This window comes from Echeneis naucrates, chromosome 14, assembly GCF_900963305.1.
Source record: "Echeneis naucrates chromosome 14, fEcheNa1.1, whole genome shotgun sequence".
Lineage (NCBI taxonomy): Eukaryota > Metazoa > Chordata > Actinopteri > Carangiformes > Echeneidae > Echeneis > Echeneis naucrates.
Window position 1 is genome coordinate 13,358,858 of NC_042524.1, and position 20,394 is coordinate 13,379,251.

Consider the following 20,394-nt stretch of genomic DNA (forward strand, 5'->3'; position numbering starts at 1 on the left):
CATTAATAATATTTAATTATTATGTACATCAATATACAAGATAATGGCAACAAGGTGTACAAAGGCAGAAAAGATGAGTTACCACTTATTTAGCAGTTTAAAGGGGATTCTTATTGAAAGATGCAAATTGAAAAACATTTAATTAAAATTTCCCTGTGACTGAAAAGGTTTTTAAATGCAAATATTGCAGATTTACAGCTTTCAGTCAGCCATACTAATCGGTGACTGGTGTGTACAGCTGAACTGTCTAATCTAGGGGGGAATTAGTTTCAAATGTCCAAAGTTTAATATCATTGTGCTTGTCATACAAAGACTCCGTTAAAACATTCACGAGGTAGGCAGCGTGGTCAATAACATTCAACAAGAGACTTTGCTGATATCTCGAAACATCCTCAAATCAAAGTTTGTCCCGTCCAAAAGATGTGAGAAGTCCAAGCATGATTGATGTGATAATAATAATCTTGTTCTCAAGTTGACAGCACATTTAACGGATGAGCGATATAAAATGACTGAAGAAGGGACTTTTTGCTAATAAATAACAGGGTGTAAATTTCACATTTAAAGGACTGTATAAGCAAAGTTGCAGTACACGTAAAAAAAAAAAATAGAAAGCTACTTAAATACCCACAATTTGTGATCTAACTTTTTCAAAGGATAATAAAAATTACCCAGAAAATTCTATACATCCCATCATCAATGTGTAAAGTTGTTCTGTACAACAGTGCTCTCACTGTGAGAACTGATTTTATTTTTTTATTTTGCAGATATACTAATATACTAATATACTAATAAGACTTTAAGCTGTCTTATAAGTGCATTTATTCCTTTCATATTTATAAGATGAATGAAAACTGCCTGGCTTGGCGAGGCTGATCAATTTTGGTCCCTTCTCCAGGTCTTTTAGTGGTATATTAGGTAACTGTCAAGATAGTCTGCACTTCTTTGTCCCTCCTTGGAATGTGGCAAACAAACTCTGGTGGTCCATTTGCTGTTGACCTCTGTCAATGAAAAATCACTGAACTATGCTCCCATGACAATAAATATGGTGAAAAATATGCTCATCCAAAAGTCCTGGTACGCTGCGACAAAAATAAGACAAACTTTACAGATGTGACCTTATATAATACACAACATAAAAAATTAAAAATACTATTCAATCATAGATAAGAATATAAATAATAAAATTTATCCACGCTGCCCAGCAGGACACACAGATACGGCCACCAGAACCTTGCTGGGGCAAATAACAAAGTCTAATTCCTCTGTCTTTGCTCATCGCTGTACATTCGTCTCGGCTTTCCATGCTGTTAAGCCTGGCTTCCTGCCTCCCATGTCATTGCAGTAAAGTCCATGTCTGTGAGCGTGACAGTAAACGGACCCTCCACTCTCTCAGGCTCCACATGCTCCTGTACTCTCCCGGAGCTGTTCAAGTTGTTCACTCTCCAGGAATTCAGAGGTCGTATTGCTTTCCGGAAACGCTGAAAAACAAAAAAAAAAAAAAAAAAGAACCAAGAGAAAGTCATAACCCTTCCTACATGGCGTCATCTGTAACTGATGTACAGGCAGTGACAGTCGATTCGAACTACACTCATGAGAGTCAGGTGTAACCAGAGCGGTGCGGCCACAGTGACAGAAATACATAATGGTGATACTGACATCTCTCAGTGTCCCAGTTTCCTTGCAGATGGCCACAATGGCCCAGATGAGGATCTGCAAACAGCAGGTTGCACCTATGCACACGCCAATTGCTTTACCCCACCGAGGGTACACATAGGACCCGTAGTGAAGTGATGTGTTGTACATCTCAATGAAAATATACGTCAGGATGAACTGAAAAGGGAAAGGCAAAGAGTCAATGAAGGAATGTTTCAGTTTAACAAAAAGCTACAATGACAAAAGAGGGAGAGACACTGAGAAAGTCAACAGAGACATGCTGCAAGGGGAGTTCAGATTGAATGTCAGTTTCTCCTTCTGAATTATTCACTGCTGTTGTGAAGATTTCAGCGCAGTTGGCTACATTTCCAATGAATTAATGTTATTCTATTTCTTTGACCTTTTTGTAACGCTAATTGATAAATTTACCAATTTCTGTGTTTAGCTTTCCTCTCCTTCAGTTTCTGATAAACCTCTCATTGACTGGGGTATTTTTAACTCTCTGGGACAGCACACTGTCTCATCCCTAATCAAATTACCCTTTGAAAGTATAACAATGCACAACAGTAAATGTATCATCAAATAGGTATTTTAATATCCATCCGCCTTATTGTGGATGGTAATTATGCTTCAGGCAGCATACAGAGAAGAGTGGCAGAAATAAGAGACGGGGTGACATAGTATGGATTGTGCCTTATCAGCACAATATTAAATGGACTGTATGCGATATTAGGTAGTGAAGGTCATAACTAGAAATTGTGTACAAGTCAATACCAATCATTCTTAGTTTGTCAAATTAATTACAACAGAAAAATGCATCTTGTTTCTAACTTAACATAATCAGTGACTCATGGCCAAATAAGATCAAAAGGAAGGATCCCTAATTCCACTAAAACAAACGTGCTTGTGATTTTTTGAGGGAATGAAAAGCACACTGATTTGCATCCAGTACTCAAGTCATGTGATGTGAGGCACTTTCAATAAACAAAAATAAATTGTTAAAGCAATATGTGAAGTGCTATGAACCGAATCAAGGAGATTAACTAGAGGTCCTGAGAGTAATTTAAGCCACAAAAGGAAATGGACTAAAAGGTGAGATGCTTAAAATCCACACACTACAAATATGCTATCCTCCTCTTTCATGCATTCTGTACAGGAAAAGAAGACAACACATTTTAAATGTTGTGTAAATGTGTTTAAACAACTTTTTAAATGGCTCTATGTCATACAGTAACCAGCCCCACCACTGTTCACAGTTAACCAACACTATTGTCATTTTGTACCAAGATCTAATGTGTTTACTCACCAGCAGAAGAAAAGGAGTGAAGAAAACCCAGCAGGCTTTGAAGTAAAGCAGCACTTTGCCACACCATGGTGGGCAGTGGCAGATCATATCAAGAATGTCTTGACAAAACTGGTTGATGCCTAATAAGAAAAGTTCATTAAGAGAAACGCATTAGGAACCCTGGAAAAATGACATTACTTTTTAACACAAGCAAGGGAACATAACAGAATATGTTGAATTTGTTGTGAAAAAGGGCATAATGGTGAATTGATGTGATATACACAAGCTAAGAGGCTGCTGTTATCCGTGTTTTAAGAGAGTGACTGAATTTGAGGAGGAGTTTGATGTGAAGAATGAGGGAGTGAGATGAGCTACCATAGAAGAAGGAGATGCCAATGCACATGAAGAGGGTGATGATGATGAGGCCGAAACTAGTGCTGAAGGAGTCAATGAGAGTGAACCAGTAAATGCCTCCCTACGAAGACATAGACATGATAACAAATGTGGGTGTGATCACAGAGAAGATTGCAGCCATATTCCTACTATAGTCACTCCAGTTCAGGAAAAACACACTTACATCGGTCACTAACAAGAGGCCAAACAGGTAGAAGCAAAAGCACAACGCGGCCAAGAACAAGGACTTTTGCAATGTGTTTCTTCTCAGATGTGGGAACTCATCCAGCACGGCAGTGGTAATGCCCTCCATGTTGCCAAACTGTGAGGCAGCGGCACAGAAGATATTACGCATACAAAGCTGAGTCATATTATATCAGACATACAGTTAATAAAGTCTGCAGTCTCACCAGTGTATCAATCCCCAGCATGAAGAGCATGAGGAAGAACAAAATAGACCAGAACATTGAGCCTGGCAGTAGAGCAAGGGCTTCTGGGTAGGCAACAAAAGCCAATCCAGGACCTGAAGACAGAAAGTAAAATAAAATAAATATTACAGTTCAGAGTGCTTTAAATTTAGTCGTCATGAATTCATCAAAGATGTCTGTGTGCTATTGAATCTTACTGAAGCACAATAATCCACATAAAGGCATAATGACAATCAATCTATGACTGATGAAGTTTTAAAATTGTACACGAGTGATTACTGTTTTTCCATTGGTCAAGCTATCTACCTGTATCGGCCACTTTTCCGACAGGCACCCCTTTCCTCCATGCCATGTGACCCAGGATTGAAAATATGGCAAATCCTGCAAAGAAGCTGGTGGTGCAGTTTCCCGTAGTGATAATAATGGTGTCCCTGACAGCAGAAGAACCACAGTTAAGAGACTGATACAGTCACGACTGCAGCACCAGAGTAAATGTTGGAGCAGAGTGCAAACTCACCTGATGACGTTGTTGTCAAACTTATTATAAGAGGCCATAGAAAGCAGCCCTCCAACTCCAATGCCTAAGGAGTAGAAAATCTGTGAGGCTGCATCATTCCACACCTGTAAAGTTTCAGAGAGAGATATGCTTTAAACCATGAAAACACTTTTTGCTGTTGTCATAGCACTAAAAAGGCATTCAGACTCCTCATATGTGAGGGTCTGCCGTCAGAGGTACCTGTGCATTAGATAATCGGCTCCAGTCTGGTGTGAGGTAGAAAGCAACGCCCTGAAGAGAGCCCTCCAGTGTGGCACCTCTGATAATCAGAACAATGAGCACAAAGTAGGGGAAGGTGGCTGTGACATAAACCACCTGAAAAACACAGACAACGTAGAGAAGTTCAGGCTGATGTGTTCTGGCAGTAAAGGCTAGTGTTCTGTCTGTGAGAGAGAGCTGACAATAACATCACTGTATTGATTCACCTTGCCAGAGCTGCGGATGCCCTTGAGCATACACAGGAAGATGATGATCCAGGCTGCCAGGAGGCACAGGGCCAGGGGCCACCTGACAGGGCCCGGGTCATGAAGGCCCTCACTGTGAACTACACCCAGAACTCGTTCACTATAAAACAACACAAACATACACACATTATACAGCACACCTATTGCCACACCTTTAGCCACACTTAATACACATGATCTGACATAAAATATACAGGGTGTGTTTGTTAGGCTGGATTAATAAATGGCTGTGAAGACGTTCATACTGCTGAATGTGACAATATTTTTCTTTCACGTTTCAACACCACTAAGGATAGAGGGGAATTATATAAATATTATAACATTAGGAACTACCATGAGTGTTTGTGGAAACAGTGAAAATACAGTGCTTTACTTACTCTCAAAGCTAGCTATTCTTTGTTGCTCTTGAAATAGGAACTACGAACACACCCTAAACGTTATATTTGGCCTCAGACTGTACCCTTTGGTGTGTTTGCTATATATCAATAAACCCTTCACAACAACGTATAACTTGTAGATCTATTCAGGGAACTGAGGAGTAACACGTATAAACTATAATAATCTTCATGCCATACATCTGTTTTTAGAAAACAAAATGGTTGACCTTTTAAGGTGCAAATCTTATATTTTGTGTTATAGAGTATAATAGATAATATTTAAAACACAAAAGTAAGGTGTTGCAGCAAAGTTCATAATTTAATAGACGACAGCTCAATTCCAGCATTCGAAAACAATACTGATGTTTGTTGAAAAAAGTTTGCGCAAGGTTTGTATGTAGGGTCAGAGTCTAGCAAAAATGAATGACAAATGCACTTGCGTTAAAAGCTACAAATTTCTTACAATCCAAAAAGCGTGAAATGACCAGAAGACATAAAGTTACACAGCAATTATTGGGGATGATTAAAAAAAGAACGTACTTCCAGAAGACTTCTGTAGGGCTGAGGGTTTTTCCAGTGGAGCTATTCCCACCGGTGCTGTTACCACAGAGAGCTGCATTGGCTACAGCATCACAGGACCAGGGCAGAGGGCTCTGGAAGGAGCTGCCCAGGTAGTAAAATGTCCACGCTATGATGACATTATAGTAAAGACACACCAATGTGGAAACGCAGAGCATGCCAATGCCAATACCTACAGGAAACGAGAAACGAGGCACCTTAAGCATCTAAGAAAATATAATGGAAATGTTTGTGTTTATATGAGATATCAGCCACTTTTTGATAAAACCTGTTTTGCTGGCTCTGTTTTAGACTCTGACACCTTCTGGAGGTTTCATATTCATATTTAGCAGATGTGTTGTTCAGGATTGCCACATATATTGCAATGAGTTGACAAAGGGTTTTTTTTTTTTTCCTGGACTTCAATGTACATTAAGCCTGGAACTGTGATGTGAATGTGACATCACACTCATGCAGCATGTGAGGTTCAAACTGGATGCTCAAGATTCTTTGAAACTTAATACAGAGCAGTAATGGGGCATTATCAAAGCACTACTAAAAATATGTGGATAGTGGGAACTGAATGCAACCTCACAATAAATTATCACACTGACATGCACTACCAGTCAAAGGTTTGGACACAATTTCCTATTCATTTGAATGAAAAAGTGTAGTTGTGTGTCACTAATGTTATTAGAAGAAGCCTGAGAGATGAGATTGTTACCTTTGAGCAGAGGGCAGCATTTCCACACAGTGATGGGGCCAGCTGCTCCATATTGGCCTAAACTCAGCTCCATGAGAAAGAGTGGAACACCCGTAACAAAGAGCATAATGAAGTAGGGAATGAGAAAGACACCTGTGATGAGAGAAATGAAGGGCGCTGCTGTGAGACGCATCCATAGTAATGATTTGGTTTGTTTAGCTCAAAGCAGATGGCCTGTAGAGGCAGGTTGTCGCACACAGACTCTGTCTGATTTAAGTGGCAGTTTCACAGACAGATGTTATTCAGCTTTGCTCTTGGATAAGCTCAAACATGTTTGATTTCAGGTGAAGATGCATAGTCTGTAACGCTGGGTTAAAGAGGCAGACAACATATCCGGTGTGCAATCAAGTGAAAAAACACTGTCTCTTCTTAAAGGATTAGTAAATGCTTTGTGTTTCTCACTTCCAGAACTAAAGGCTGCCATGAAGAGCTCTGCACTGAGTGTGCAAACCAAGCCGCTATGATTAGCAGAACCCAAGGGCAGGGCAAAGAGTGCCTCGTCTCCAAACGGACGGAAAAAATGACTACAGACATACCATCTGGTATTTCGAGCATTTGATACTTCAGAGGGAACTTGACATTGCCTGTAAGTTGCTCACCTCCTCCATTGCGGTAACAGAGATAGGGGAACCGCCACACGTTTCCCAGTCCCACACAGTATCCAATACAGGAGAGCAGGAACTCGTACTTCCCTCCCCACTGCTCCCTTGTGACAGCTGGAGTTGGAACAGGTGGAGGACTTGGGGGTCTGGATTCACACTGTGACTGCGGCACAGGTGTAGCTGTCTGGTTGTGCCCATTTTGTGTGACAGTATGTCCGTTTAAATGCACTGAATTCTTAAAAAGAAATAATAATTAAGTCAAAACAGGCAGGAAATATGCAGAAGTATAAATATCGGAGTAAATGTTATTAGTTGACTTTTCTTTTTCATGCTGAAGTCTAAAAAAACAGAATTAATCGGTGAGATCTTGAATAATGCATTATCCAAGTAAATGGCCATTAAAACCACCAAAATGCACATTTTATCTTCTCTCCCACAGGTCACCAACCTTAATAAGACAGGAACTGTTTTGTCCTTTTAGGTGGCAGGGAGGAAGTCTGATGAAGATAACAGCTTCTGCTTTCTGCTTTATTACGCTCATTGTTTCAAGTTTAAACATTAATCACTGATGCAAAAAAATAAAAAATAAACATCAGTTCATCAAAACATGATGTCTAATTGTAAATCATCTCTAAATAAAACATATCTGAGATCTCTTATAGCCCCAGACATGTGTGTATTAAAATGTTACCAGGTATTGAGATGGAGGAAGTTAAGGCCACTACGTGCAATGCAACTGTTTCATGTTCAATTACTTGCAGCTAACCAAGAGGGCACGAATAAAGTCCAATGAACAGCATCAACATCTACATCAGCACCATCATTTGGACAAACAGCACAAGAAGCAGCACATGTGTACTAACCATCAACTGGAAGTATGTTGGTTTAAACCAGTATGCGGCGAGAAGTAAGGAAATTGATCAAATTCAAAAAATTTGCTTCTGAATATGACAATAAATAATCAACTAATTAAATCAATTATATGAAAGGAAGCCAGAAGAGTCATTGGGTGTGGAGCTGCTGGGTGAGGGAAAGGGTGAAGGGGGGGAGTCCAGCTCAGGTGCAGCTGAACACCGTCCCTGCAGCTCAGAGTAATGTGGACGGACAGGTTGGGCAGCTTCAGCCGCACAACTTTTATTCTGTGCTCTTTATTTCCCTCCTGGCTCGGTGACATTAAATGTCTCCCCGCATTAGTTAGAGGGACTGTACCGTCCCTTAAACCGGCTCAGACTGACATGTTTAGGCCGGTTTGAGGTGTAGAGAGCCCCAGACCTCCGCTCCTACCTGCGTCGAGTCCGCACCGCAAACATCGGGACTCCCGGCCGCGGCTTTGCCGCTTTGGTCCCGCATTTCCCCGCAGCAGAAGTGGCGCTTAGCTCCTTTTTTTTTTATTTAGCGCTCGGTTGTCCACATTGTAGAGGCAGAAGTCCTCCTGGAAGTCCGGAAGAGGATTGTAGTTTCAGCGGCCGGTGAAGTGGAACCGTGAGTCGGCGGCGGAGGAGCGTGACACCGCAGCGGAGTCGGACATCAGCGATGACGATCAGGAAGCGGTGAGGTGGAGGCGGAGCGGCAGAGCGGCGGGGCGGCGGGGCGGCGGGGCGCAGGTGCGGAGGAGGTGGGGGGGCAGGGCCCAATCATCCCTCTGTGGCTTCATCGAGTAGATCACGATCGATTCAGGGATGTTTTGGGAGGAGCCGGTCAGTCAGGTGGGGGGTGGGGGCTTTTTATACTAGCAAAATAGTTCAGGTTACAGTGAAAAATGATTTTGTTTCACAAACAAAAGGTCTGAATGTAAATTACATGGAAACTATTCCAGTGTGGACTTTAGATAAGCACAACAGATGTGACGGTTGTTATTAAACAACTATCAAAAACAACAAAAACCCGCTGTTAGTGATTTTAGAGAGTGTTACACATCTGACATGTTTCCTTGACAAGCAAAACTTTCCTCTTTCCTCTGACCACACCCAGATGGGACCTCTGACCTTTCCCTGCAGCAATGTTTACCTTCTGCACAAGACCTATTGAACCACAGTTTACCTTCAAAACTCTTCATTGTTTTGGTTCTTCTCCTGCTTTTACTTTGTATATGTAAGGTGAGTTTTGAAGTACAAATCCTAAATGATAAAAGAAAGAGGTCGTATGAAAGACCTGACTCGGTGTGAGCATACATACACATGAGCGCTCCTCTTTAATTGAAGCACATCTCCTCAGTTCACTCCTCAGTTACTTAACATGATTTAATGTTTAAAAAAATAAAAGCTCTGTGATTTGAGTGAAGAGTGAAGCTGTCAATCTTGAGTCTAACGTGTGACTGACAGGGACAGAGAGGCGTCTCACCACACTTCTCATTGCAACTTCCTGGGGTGTGATAACTGAGCAACAGCTACATGCCAGCTGCAGTCAGGCAGCCATAGCATTTGGTATAATAACCAAAGAAGGCAGCACAACAGTGAAGTCTGACTCCTGTCATCAATGCCAATAGGATATATTTACATTTTATTTATGGAGTAAAAAGAGGTTAATGCCCTCACAATGTATGACTAAACTGTTTCCTTCTCTTGACTATAGGTGTTGTTCAGATTAGACCTGATGGTGTGATGTTGGGTGGCTCCTTTTTTTTTTAATAGTAACCACAGGCTCTTTAATCCACATAAGCTCATGGTGCCTCTCTAAATCCATGCAATCTGTTGCGTGTCTATACTTAACGGTGCTACTCAGCAAATGTGGGTCATTTGAAGGTACAGTTGCTGTTTGTGCAGAGCAAAAATTGCCATAAGCAGAACTTTAAGAGTTGTGTTATTCTGAAGTTAAGGTTTTGTGAGAAATTGGAGTGACATCAGCTAAGCATCCTTATTACAGTCCACTGAGGTAGAAGAAAGCAAAACTAGGCAAGAGCTTGAAGAAGTGAGAGGCATTAAGGATTTCATGAAGAAAATGGAAGTCCAAGACCAACTGAGAAGCAAATGGAGTCATTATTTTTGCACTCAGCTGAAAGACAACTCTGCACGGCTGGAGGGCAGTTCAGAGCCGTACAGCAGCATCTGGACCAACACCGAACCAGCAAGGTTTCAGAGCTCTAACACGCGGTCATTTGCCATGGATGCCAGGATAAGACTTGATTACCTGAAGTCAGGCTGTAAGTCACCCTTGCCTTGCTGTGCCATCGATGGGACATTACACAACTATAACTGTGATAAAGACACTGAGCCAAAAGAAGAAGAGTCTGCTTTGGACTTGGTAGAGTTGCTTGATGTAGAAGAAGATGAGCAGGATGAAGAGAGCTGGTAGGGGCCATCAGGACATCTGCATTCAATATTTATTAGATTCAAGTAAAGGACTAAGTTCAATGTAGAAATAATATGAATCAAAGTTTTATCAGTGGTCCAATGTAAAAGGAGCTAGAATGAGGAGAGCTAGATTCTTCATGTCCCCAAGATATTTCAAAACGTTTTCTTATCATGCATGTCTCTTTTTTTTTTTTTTTTTTTTTACCCAGAGCAATTGTGCGGCATGCACACGCTGAATGAAGTTAGTGTCCTCTTGTTCCTCACAGGTTGTATGAATCTCCAAGGAAGCTGGAGACTGTGGAGAAGACTCAGTCTGCTCTCAGGTGGTGTCGACACGTCCTGGATAACCCCAGTCCTGAGATGGAGGCAGCATGTCGCCTGCTGATACACAGGCTGGATGAAAGTAAACACGCAGCACCCAGACTCACTCAGCTGTAAAAAATATTCCCTCATTTTCCTTAGAGGTTTACTTTACGGCTGCTCTCTGTGTTGTCAGGATCGAGCAGTAATTTCTACAAACGTCCTGTTTGTCCTCTCACTGGCAATGACGCTATTTGCTCTCCAGTGGACAGATCATCTTTCAACTCAGCACAGACCACCTCTGGAGGTTTAGGTAATATATTGACAACATATTCAGGTTCTTCAATCTCTTTTTATACAAAATAGCATGAGATAAATCTTTTCATTCTTCAACACTGATCAAAACTTTAATCACATATTTTGCATTTATCAATCTGAACAGACAACAGTGATTTGAGTGTCTCTCATGACTCCATAAACACAAACTACAGATTGGAGGACATCACAGATGTCCACATCATGGCTCGTATACAGGAGGCCAGTGAGTATAGACTCCTGATGATGTAGAGCCGATGTTTCAGACTGAATGTTGGGTGGTAACTTCAGTCTATGTCTCTCAGGTTTACGTCAGGACTGTGTTTCATCGTCCGCTGTCGCTTCACCTCGGAGATGCCCCGAGTCAGCAGTGAAGCTTCTGTCTTATTTTAACAGCACAGAAGAAAATGTTGATGACTTCACTCCCAGAAATGCAGCTGAGTGTTCTTCCTCATCTTACTGGCAGCCTGCTCTGCTGTCACCGAGATCTTCCTCTTCCTTACTCTCACCAGCTGCCAAGCAGAGCAGCCAAAGTCCAAAACTGGCCACCCTCCACCAGCAAGTCACCCAATTCAAGCTGTTTAAACTCACTCAGAATCAAGGTGCAGAGAGATTGTTATCATTGGATATTTTGTTAGATAGGTGTAAGGTGTTATGATTATTTCTTGACTGTGACTGATTTTTTTCTTAATGATATCCAAATCTATCTTGTGTAGTAAGTACTTTGTGACTTGGTAACAGTGAGACAGAGGAAAAAGAGATACAATTTACAAAATTTATGGTAAACTTCATAATAAATGAATTTTCCTGTCTGGTAAAAACAAAACATTAAAGATTAAAAAACAACAACAACCCATTAGATTCCCTCCAAGTCATCAGCTCAGTGAATTTGATTTGAACCTGATAAAACCTGGTGTGTTTTGCGGCATCTCCAGGCTGGACAAAGTCACCTGCTCGGACCAGCCTCCGCTCCCTCCAGGCTGTTAGAAATAGCCGGAGTGTAGAGACAGATGGCTGCAACCTTACTGACCACATCATTCAGCCTCCATCAGGTTTGGATCTGTTTCCTCACATTTTCAAACAAAGCTGTTTAAATTGGTTTCATTCAACAATGTTGCACAGTGTTGTTTCGGGGGTTTTCCTGAAACAAAGACACATCATACAATTAAAGCAATTTCAAAAATCCTGGTTGTTCTTCCAGGTTCATCGTCTATCAGTCGCTGCTCTCAGTCTCCATCTGCAGCGCGGATGAACTCCAATGTGTCATTGCCCTCATCAAGGGACTCCTCCATCCGGGTGACATCCATGAAAAAACTACAGAGGTCTCAATCCCTCAGCCCCTGCAGGATTCCTCACCCGGCTAAGGGATGCCTGTCTTTTAATGGACGTGTTTTTGCCTCACCTGAGACATTGAGCACTGTAGCTTGGACAAGAAATGGGCCGTCAGCTCGACAGTGAACAGCATCCACAGTGAATCCCTGATACTTGAAATGATGCAAAGCAATCAAAATATGAGGAAATCCATGTATTATTTCTATTTCTAATCCTACCATTATCTTTAGACTGGGGTTGAATAAGCATCTGCACTTTATTGAATGCATTATTTCATGGCATGTTGCTCCTGGTTCTGCATGTGGGAACTTTCCTTTCCATATACTGGCTTATGAGTCATTTTTCCCACCAGCAGCTTATGGACAAAAAGGGTGTTGGTAATGTTGCATCCTGAAGGGGTTAATTACATATGACTAAGATGTCCCGTTGTGTTGTCTGAACATGCACTCAAAAGAATTAGCTGTTGAAGTCATAAGAATTATTACTATTACTGTCAGCAGCCTTGTCCTGCTGATGAGACGCCCATCAGAGGGACTCTGGAGATACTGACAGTGAAGACTAATGCTCTGTGCTGCAGCAGCACTCTCTACTGTATGTTGTGTACTGATGAATTACTGCCAAACGCTGTGTTGCATGTGTGCATGCTCAGTTAATTCTTAGAGATCATAAAATGTATCATAAAAAGGACATAGTGGCACAGTGTCAGGAATTGAAGCTCCATCACTGATTGCCATAGATGCTAGTTTGAATGTGGAAGTACAAACTTCACTTTAGATTGCAGAATTGACTCTGTGGCTCTGCTGCAACAGGAAATGTGCCATCACGTAAGAGATGTTGAGCTCAGTTGATCTCTGCAAAATATGAAACTTGTTTGTAATCAGAAAATAGAACTGTGACTTCTTCCTACAACTTGTTCATTGCCCAATTCAATGGCACCTACATTATGCGGATGTTTTGTGTTAACAATGGTGCATAGTTTAGAACAATTGATGAAATTTCCAAGACTATTTACCTTTCAAATTCTACTTGAACCCTTTCAGTTACAGCACTTGACATTGAATGAAAAAACAGCAAAGAAGAAAAGCCTTTAGATGATTATGTATAGCATGTATAACTCAGGTATATTACATGTCTCTCATGTAGCTACCCGTCTTGAGGTTGTTCTGCATTTATATTGCTGTACTTATTTATAGCCTTTTATTCAAAGCAAATCTATCAGTTGTTTAGTCACTCTATTCTGTGCCTGCAGAGGCATCCACTGAGCCCAAGATGGAGTACAAATAAAGTGGCAAACAAATAAACAGAGTGATCAAATATTTGGTGAAATAATGAGAGATACATTTTGCCAGCAGCACATTGGCTCTTGTAGCCGCACTGTTGAGAATTGCCTTATTGTTTTCCACTACACAAGAATGCATTCAGCCAGCCAGCGTGGTGCTGTAGTCCCCTCTGCTGTTCAGTCAATTTTATTTAGGAATTTATCTGCTGAATTAGTGAGGCTGAAATAATATTGATTGCTTCATGCATCCTTCAAAACATTTTAGCAATTTTTACAATTTCCTTTAACCTAACTCAGTCATATTTTGTTGCAAAAGTATAAAGAAGGAAGAGAGAGATAGTGTCAGTATTTGGCTTCTCCTGAATGTTGAGTGAGGAAACAAAATGGAAAAGGACTTGAATCCCTCATCATGAGAGCAGATTAAAATGTTTAGTGATCTGCAAACTGCAACTGGACATTTGTTGGAAATAAGATTAGATGCTTTTAAAGACAGTTTGTTAATCTTCAGTTTATTCTTTTTTTTTAATTTGTTGTTTTTGTGAGCACAGAATATGAATGACCTAAAATGGTACAAAACAACTCAAGTATCATTTCAAGAAACGCCATGATGCACATTATTCACCCAACATATAGAGGGCAAATTGAAATGTAGTTTTTGCTGATTTCTTCCATAGAGGTACAACACAGTTGACAATACACGGCTATAAACAAAAATCATCATTTACAAAATTATGAATGTACAATATGTTCACCAGAGAAATCTCAATTTCTCATTTTAAAACAATGTTTTCTTGACACTGCATATTAAAATTTAACCTAGTTGTCCGAGTCCATGTCACTGTCTCCACCGATTGATCGAAACTCTTCGCTCTCCTCATCTTCACTGAGCTGAACCTGGGACAGCACAGCTGGGCCTCTCCTCCGTGCTTCGTCTTCTTCATCCTCCTCCTCCTCCTCACTGATGCCGTATTCTTCATCATTTCCCATGCTAGATGGCTGCATCTGACTCCGGCTCTCAGTCTCTTCATAACTGCCGTAACTAATAGAAGAAGAGGGAGAGCGTTGCACCACCAATGTGACTTAAGTATGGCAATGCATGTGATATATTGAGAAACAGATTCAGAAAAATGAACTGTGACCATTGCACTAAACACTCAAGTACAAACAGGAAACAAGAGACTTGTTTGACTCAAATCTTCTAGGTCTTATTCACTCCAGGCCTGTCGTACCTGACGTTGCTGTCTTCCATGTGAGGCTCATCAGGCCCATCTCCATCATAGGACATCATGCTCTCGTCCTGTTCCATACCCATGCGTGCAGTCTCTTGAGCCCTACGTGGGGGTGGAGGTCGCACGTCCACCTCTCTGTCAGAGTCACTGCCACTTTCTGAGAGGTGAATGGCTGGAGAGGACACACAACATGTCAAGAAAAAGCTCAAACACGAAGCACATGGTCTTCATTGAGGAATAATCAGTGACTCATGTTACAGACCAATGACCATTTTGATAAACTGCCATTCTCATTTTTCAGTTCTACAATTCATGTCTTCTTGCTCATTATGTAGTTGCACCATTAGGAGAGGTTTTATTTAATTTTCCCATATTTTTCTAGGATGTTGTGTTTATTTTGTTTACTTGTGACCATTTTCGTCTCTAGCAATTTCAGTTCCACCCACTGGGGACCTACAGGAGAAAGGGTTGTCTCCCTCCTCTTCGCTGGCATCATCCTCTCCGTCAGACATGAGCAGATCCTGGTACAGCACACTTGCTTGGGCAGGACGACTAGATCTGCCATCGTCTCCCTCATCATCGTCATCCTCCTCTTCCTCCTCCTGGTCATGCATCCGTCTACGAGGTGGCAGCAACATTTCATCTTCATCATCTTCATCCTCAAGGTCTCCCTCTGCATCCTCTGCCTGGAGACATGGATCACACAAACAAGAAATAAATACAAAAGCCATGAGTAAACTAATTATGTGATTACTTCCAATGTATCTAGAAAAGTCCTTAGACTGTGAAAAAATGAAATGAATAGATTTGTTGAACTAGTTTCCCAACACAATCAGGATGGGGTCATGAGGATGGGCTGTGTTAGATGTGTTATGCATATGTAAATGTCCTTGTTAGCAAGTTGGTACCTTTCCTGCCATGTCTGATGAACTGTATCTCAACTTCACACAGCACCACACAAGGACTCAAGAATATTTGGTATTTGAGAGTCAATGCGTCACAAATAATATTAGAAATTAGGAAATTTAAGTAGTATAAAATGTAGTATAAAATGCAATCTTTTGAAATCTGTTGGCTGAGTAACAGCAGTACAAATGTGTGCATGTGTAAATTTTGCTTGTCTTTGGTAATGTCTCTTTTATATTTTGCTTACTGTTTATACAGTTCAAAGTTTCACTGGTTATAGATTCCCTTATTGTACATTTTGTGTTCATGGTGGCCTTACTGTACAAATAAAGTTTTGGATGAATTCATGTATACATGTACACCATCAGTTTGGCCATTTATCAAATATATCTGTCTTACAGGAGCAGGGGTTTTGGGTTTCCCATCGTCTTCCTCCTCAAAGCCTTCAATGTCCACATCCGACTCTTCCTCCCCAGGTCTTCTGCTGTGCCGTCCCTGACAGAGAAGATTCAAGAAGTCTGAGCACACCTATGCCTTATTTTGAAGCCAAGAAGCAAAATAACAATTTTCCCCAGTTATTTGTGCAGTTCTTGTGTATCAAAGAGCTTTTAAATAAGGTACAACAAAGTAGGTAAACAGGCCTGGAGTTCAGAGGACAGGTGGCATATGTTTGCAAGCCTTATTGCTGTCTCTCTCCATACCTGCCCCCCTCTCTTCTCTGGAGTTACCACTAGAGGTCCCTCAGAGAAAAGGCTGCTGGGCTCTCTGGGCTGACTCCCTGAAGCCCCACTGTCAAACAGATCAGCAGGCTGGCCAACACCACACAGAGTGGCAGACACAAATGGAGAGACAGGACAAGGTGGCAGGATTGAAGATGAAAAACAGGTTGGGAAAAAGAAAACACTACGATGAAGAAACTAGACCGAAGAGAGGAAACACTTGAATCTAAAAGGAAAGTTAGTGCAGAAAAAGAGATAAAAGTCCCAGGGTAGGAGAAGGGCTACAAGGTGTGGTGAGGTGACTATTGTGGACAAAAAAAGTTTACACTACCTGGTTGGGCGCATTATAAGTAGCTAGAAGCCTAAAGTCTACTGTTAATGAAGGAAGATACCCAGGAAACCCTTAATTGCCAAGCTAGTAAAGCGCTGGCTGTTCTACCTGTGGTGTGTAAGGCCCAGGAGTCATTGGGTCCAGACTCTCCAAATCTGCCGCATCCAGAGCTGCCTCTTTAGCAGTTGAAATGTCCTTCTCCAACTGAGTCAAGTGCTCATCATACTGGAAACACAATAGGCACATTTTCTTCCATCTATATATAGTTTAAAAAAAAACTCACATATTGGAGGATAATGTACTCCCAAGCATTAAATAATTCTGATAACATGTTAAAGCTCTGTTCAACATAACTCAAAGCATAAATAGTGATGATTCCTTCCATCAATCTGCAGACAGCAAACTAAAATCAGACTGTGAATCATCATACCTCAGCCAAAGTCTGTTTGCACACATTGACAATCTCCAGGGCCGTCTTGGTGTAAGGACTGTCTGAGCCTGTGAAAGACAAGTTATTTTTCTAAATTAGTCACATAGTTTATAAGAGCCCTGACTGCACGAGTTTCACTAACAGTGTTGTGTTTACCGTTGTATTTTATACTGTTGGTGTGGATCAGACTGATATCTGACAGGAAGGCATCTCGGTTCTGGTATTTGTGTTTAGAGATGTTCTGTTGAACCATGAAAGACAAATAGATATAGAGGGAAGTTTTCTAATAAATATCTTGTTAATCTTAAAAATATCAAATGAGGTTTAAGGTTGACACATTTTATGACCCTTACCTTGCGGATGCTCTCCAGATCCATGGGGTTTACAATCACCTTGTAATAATCAGGCACAAATTTTTTGTTGACAGGATGATGGAATGGCCATGACTATAAAGAGGGGAAGGATAGAAAATGAGATGTAGATCATCACTTTAACTTCATAATACCTGTCTTAAAAAAAAAAAAAAAAAAAAAACAACCTAATCTGCACAAAAAAATAAATCAACGACCGTGATAAGAAAATGTTAAGATGTGACTCACGTCAGGAACAACCATCATTTTCTGGGTCACAATATTGTCCAGAATGAAGGAGAAGGCCACTTGATCATCATCATCCAGCAGTGGGTTGATGGCTTTCTCCAGCCTCACTAGTCTGTCCTCCTTCTAGACAAACACAGACACACAGACACACGCAGATGTGTGCGTGCACACGCACACACATACACACATCAGCACTGATGTGGAAATGTAGGTATGAAATAAGAAAACATTTACATTCACTCACCTCTTTCAGCTTAGTATCACACAGGTCCAGCATGGACTGTGCTACCTGTGTTATTGGATGCTTTGCCCCTGATTAAAAAAAAAATGAACATAATGATATTGGCTTAAATTAAAAGTCATACTGAACCCTTGATGAAATATGTTGTTTTGACTTTACCATTGTAGGTGGCGCTGTTTTTGACAATAAGCTCAACGGCTTCACGGAACTCCTCCCTTGATGGGTACATTCGTTTGCGTACGTTCTCCCTCAGCGTCTGCAGGTCCATGGGTCGAGTGATGATCTTATAGTAATCCTTCACAACCTTGGCATTGACTGGTGTGTGGAATGGATATGTCTACGGCCACAGGATAAAAGTAGTGGAGTTGAGATGAGAGCAGTGTATGGGAACAGTGAATGATTGAGTGGATTCATCACAGGGCTTACATTGGGGTGATCCCTCATGTCATTGATGATGCTCTCCAGCACAGAAGATAAGGTCACCATGGGGTCAGTGCGTCTGCGGTGGATGGCCTTGTGTGGCTTCTGTGAATACAATCATTGTAAAATACCAGCTAAACAGACTTAACCTTAAAAAAGTGCTGAGACAAGTTGCACACCGCCATTACTTACATTGAGGTAGTCACAGTGCACAGCGCTCCCTACACGCCTTTTCTTCTTTGGTGGGAGCTGTTGCTTGGGGAATTTGAGCACTAAAGATTTCCTACGGACCTCATCAGCACTGTAGGAGAAAAAAAGAGTTACAAGACGGAGCGTACTCCATGTGCCAAAGTCCTGCACTTTTGATGAAAGATGAGAAAGGCAGGAAAGAAGAGAGACACTACACTACCTCTCAATAAGCTGTTTGCCCAATACGATCTTGGTACCCTCCACCTTAATAAGTTCCTCATTATCGTTGTGGATGACAGTCTTTTCCAGCTCCTCCTCCTGCTCCTCTGTCATGGCAACAGGATTAGAAGGTGGGGCATTGGTCTGGTAGTATAGCGGGCAGAACTTGTTGGTCCTCATGTGTCCTATGGCTCCACATGCACCGCACTTTAACTAGGGAAAAGAGGCAAATATTAAGGAACACGACAAATAATCTACTCGTTCTACTCAATTGATATCACATTTGATCTAATCATAAAAAAGCTGATACCAAAAAGCCAGCAAGGAAAACAGTGACAGAGAAAAGTATAGTATTGAATCAGCAAGCTTACTTTTACCTTGAGGTCTGGTCTCTCTTTGACCTTCTTGGCCTTCTTCTCTGGGGGCCCCTTGATCTTGTCTTTCTCTTGGTTTCTCTTCAGCCTCCTCAGCTGCTCCTGAATACGCCGGCGCTCCTTCCTCATCTCCTCTCGGTGTTGCTCATCGAAGAGGGCAAACTTTCGTCTGTAGCCACAAAATAAACAACTGCCTATTAAACATCCACGAGTGCATTTGCAGTGATCCAGTGTTTGATTAAAAAGACTTACATGAATTCATCATCTTTGGTAGTTCTGATCCTGGTGTAAGCATCTATGACTGAAGCCTTGCGTACTGTCTCACAGCGGACATAATCTTTGCCGTCCTCATCCCTGAAGGTGCGATAGATCTTCAGTCGTCGCCCTGTGGCCGAGGAGTTTAGGCTTGTGATGGAGGATGTATCATCGTCCTTGTGTGAGCTGGTGGACAAGGAACTGGCTGTAAAATCAAGGGAAGTAAAGTTTACAGTGAGAAACATAATCTTCAACTTTACATAGCTAATACATGCACTCGGTGAACCATGAGAAGTTGCTGTGAAAAGTACACTAAAAGTACACTTGCCTTTCCGTCGCTCCTTGCGTCCCTTGTTGTCACGGTCACTCTCCTCGCCCATTAGCATCCTCTGCAGCTCCTTCCTCTCTTGCTCCTCCCTCTCACGGGAAAGCTGAGAACTGGTCTTCTTATTCTGCAGCATGTTCTCGATGTTCTTCCCCATCTCCTCAAAGTCACTGTCCTCCGCTGAGCTGCTGTCTGTGTCTGTGGAGAGTACCTCTGTCGATTCTAGCACCCTGCGGTGGGGGTGCAACAAGGCAAATGTTTAGAGTATGCTCAGAATTGCGTCTAATATAAAGACATAAGTAAGAGTGTCTCACTTGTTCTGCAGGTCAAAGATCCTCTGGCACTCTTCCTTGTAACGTTCCTGGTGTTCAGCAACAGAGAAACGAGACCCTCTGGCAAACTTGCTCATGGGTCCTTCACCTGAACGCGCCTGTTCTGTGGACATGGTCCTGACCACGTCAATCACCTCCCAGCGAGAGAGCTTCTTGATCTAACACACATACACAAACACAAATTTGAAGTCATCTCAAAGATACGGTCAAAGCACAGCATGGGATAGCGG

At 41.6% G+C, this 20,394-nt stretch overlaps 3 protein-coding genes across 6 annotated transcripts in view; 1 reads left to right on the plus strand and 2 right to left on the minus strand.

The window, feature by feature from the left end:
- On the minus strand, window positions 1-8,626 carry slc6a7 (solute carrier family 6 member 7). Its single transcript, XM_029520263.1, has 14 exons — window positions 8,364-8,626; window positions 7,077-7,314; window positions 6,439-6,570; window positions 5,697-5,907; window positions 4,741-4,879; window positions 4,496-4,630; window positions 4,277-4,380; window positions 4,066-4,190; window positions 3,742-3,854; window positions 3,516-3,653; window positions 3,314-3,413; window positions 2,960-3,078; window positions 1,657-1,830; window positions 1-1,478 (listed from the first exon to the last, which is right to left on the minus strand). The coding sequence occupies exons 1-14, from the start codon at window positions 8,427-8,429 to the stop codon at window positions 1,308-1,310; spliced, it is 1,965 nt and encodes a 654-aa protein (XP_029376123.1). The 5' UTR covers window positions 8,430-8,626; the 3' UTR covers window positions 1-1,307.
- LOC115054822 (SLAIN motif-containing protein-like) lies at window positions 8,198-14,399 on the plus strand. 2 transcript variants are annotated; one of them, XM_029520264.1, is made up of 8 exons: window positions 8,198-8,629; window positions 9,051-10,366; window positions 10,636-10,772; window positions 10,866-10,982; window positions 11,112-11,210; window positions 11,290-11,586; window positions 11,920-12,036; window positions 12,186-14,399. In XM_029520264.1, exons 2-8 carry the CDS (start codon window positions 10,008-10,010, stop codon window positions 12,440-12,442), a joined length of 1,383 nt encoding a protein of 460 aa, XP_029376124.1. In that variant the 5' UTR covers window positions 8,198-8,629; window positions 9,051-10,007; the 3' UTR covers window positions 12,443-14,399. The 2 variants fall into 2 exon arrangements, with proteins under 2 accessions (XP_029376124.1, XP_029376125.1); XM_029520265.1 differs by lacking the exon at window positions 9,051-10,366.
- The window catches only part of taf1 (TAF1 RNA polymerase II, TATA box binding protein (TBP)-associated factor), a 14,988-nt gene continuing 8,670 nt past the window's right edge, over window positions 14,077-20,394 (minus strand). The window contains exons 23-40 of one of the 3 annotated variants that reach the window (XM_029520262.1): window positions 20,147-20,322; window positions 19,836-20,062; window positions 19,505-19,712; window positions 19,256-19,421; window positions 18,880-19,091; window positions 18,663-18,771; window positions 18,477-18,575; window positions 18,210-18,387; window positions 18,054-18,121; window positions 17,810-17,932; window positions 17,564-17,656; window positions 17,367-17,451; window positions 17,211-17,278; window positions 16,889-17,005; window positions 16,130-16,225; window positions 15,282-15,510; window positions 14,825-14,996; window positions 14,077-14,634 (exon numbers count right to left, since the gene is read on the minus strand). In XM_029520262.1, the coding sequence (XP_029376122.1) occupies window positions 14,412-14,634; window positions 14,825-14,996; window positions 15,282-15,510; window positions 16,130-16,225; window positions 16,889-17,005; window positions 17,211-17,278; window positions 17,367-17,451; window positions 17,564-17,656; window positions 17,810-17,932; window positions 18,054-18,121; window positions 18,210-18,387; window positions 18,477-18,575; window positions 18,663-18,771; window positions 18,880-19,091; window positions 19,256-19,421; window positions 19,505-19,712; window positions 19,836-20,062; window positions 20,147-20,322 (2,649 nt within the window). In that variant the 3' untranslated portion in view covers window positions 14,077-14,411. Of the gene's footprint in view, window positions 14,635-14,824; window positions 14,997-15,281; window positions 15,511-16,129; window positions 16,226-16,888; window positions 17,006-17,210; window positions 17,279-17,366; window positions 17,452-17,563; window positions 17,657-17,809; window positions 17,933-18,053; window positions 18,122-18,209; window positions 18,388-18,476; window positions 18,576-18,662; window positions 18,772-18,879; window positions 19,092-19,249; window positions 19,422-19,504; window positions 19,713-19,835; window positions 20,063-20,146; window positions 20,323-20,394 lie in introns of all 3 variants that reach the window. The other 2 variants (XM_029520261.1, XM_029520260.1) reach the window with 2 other exon arrangements.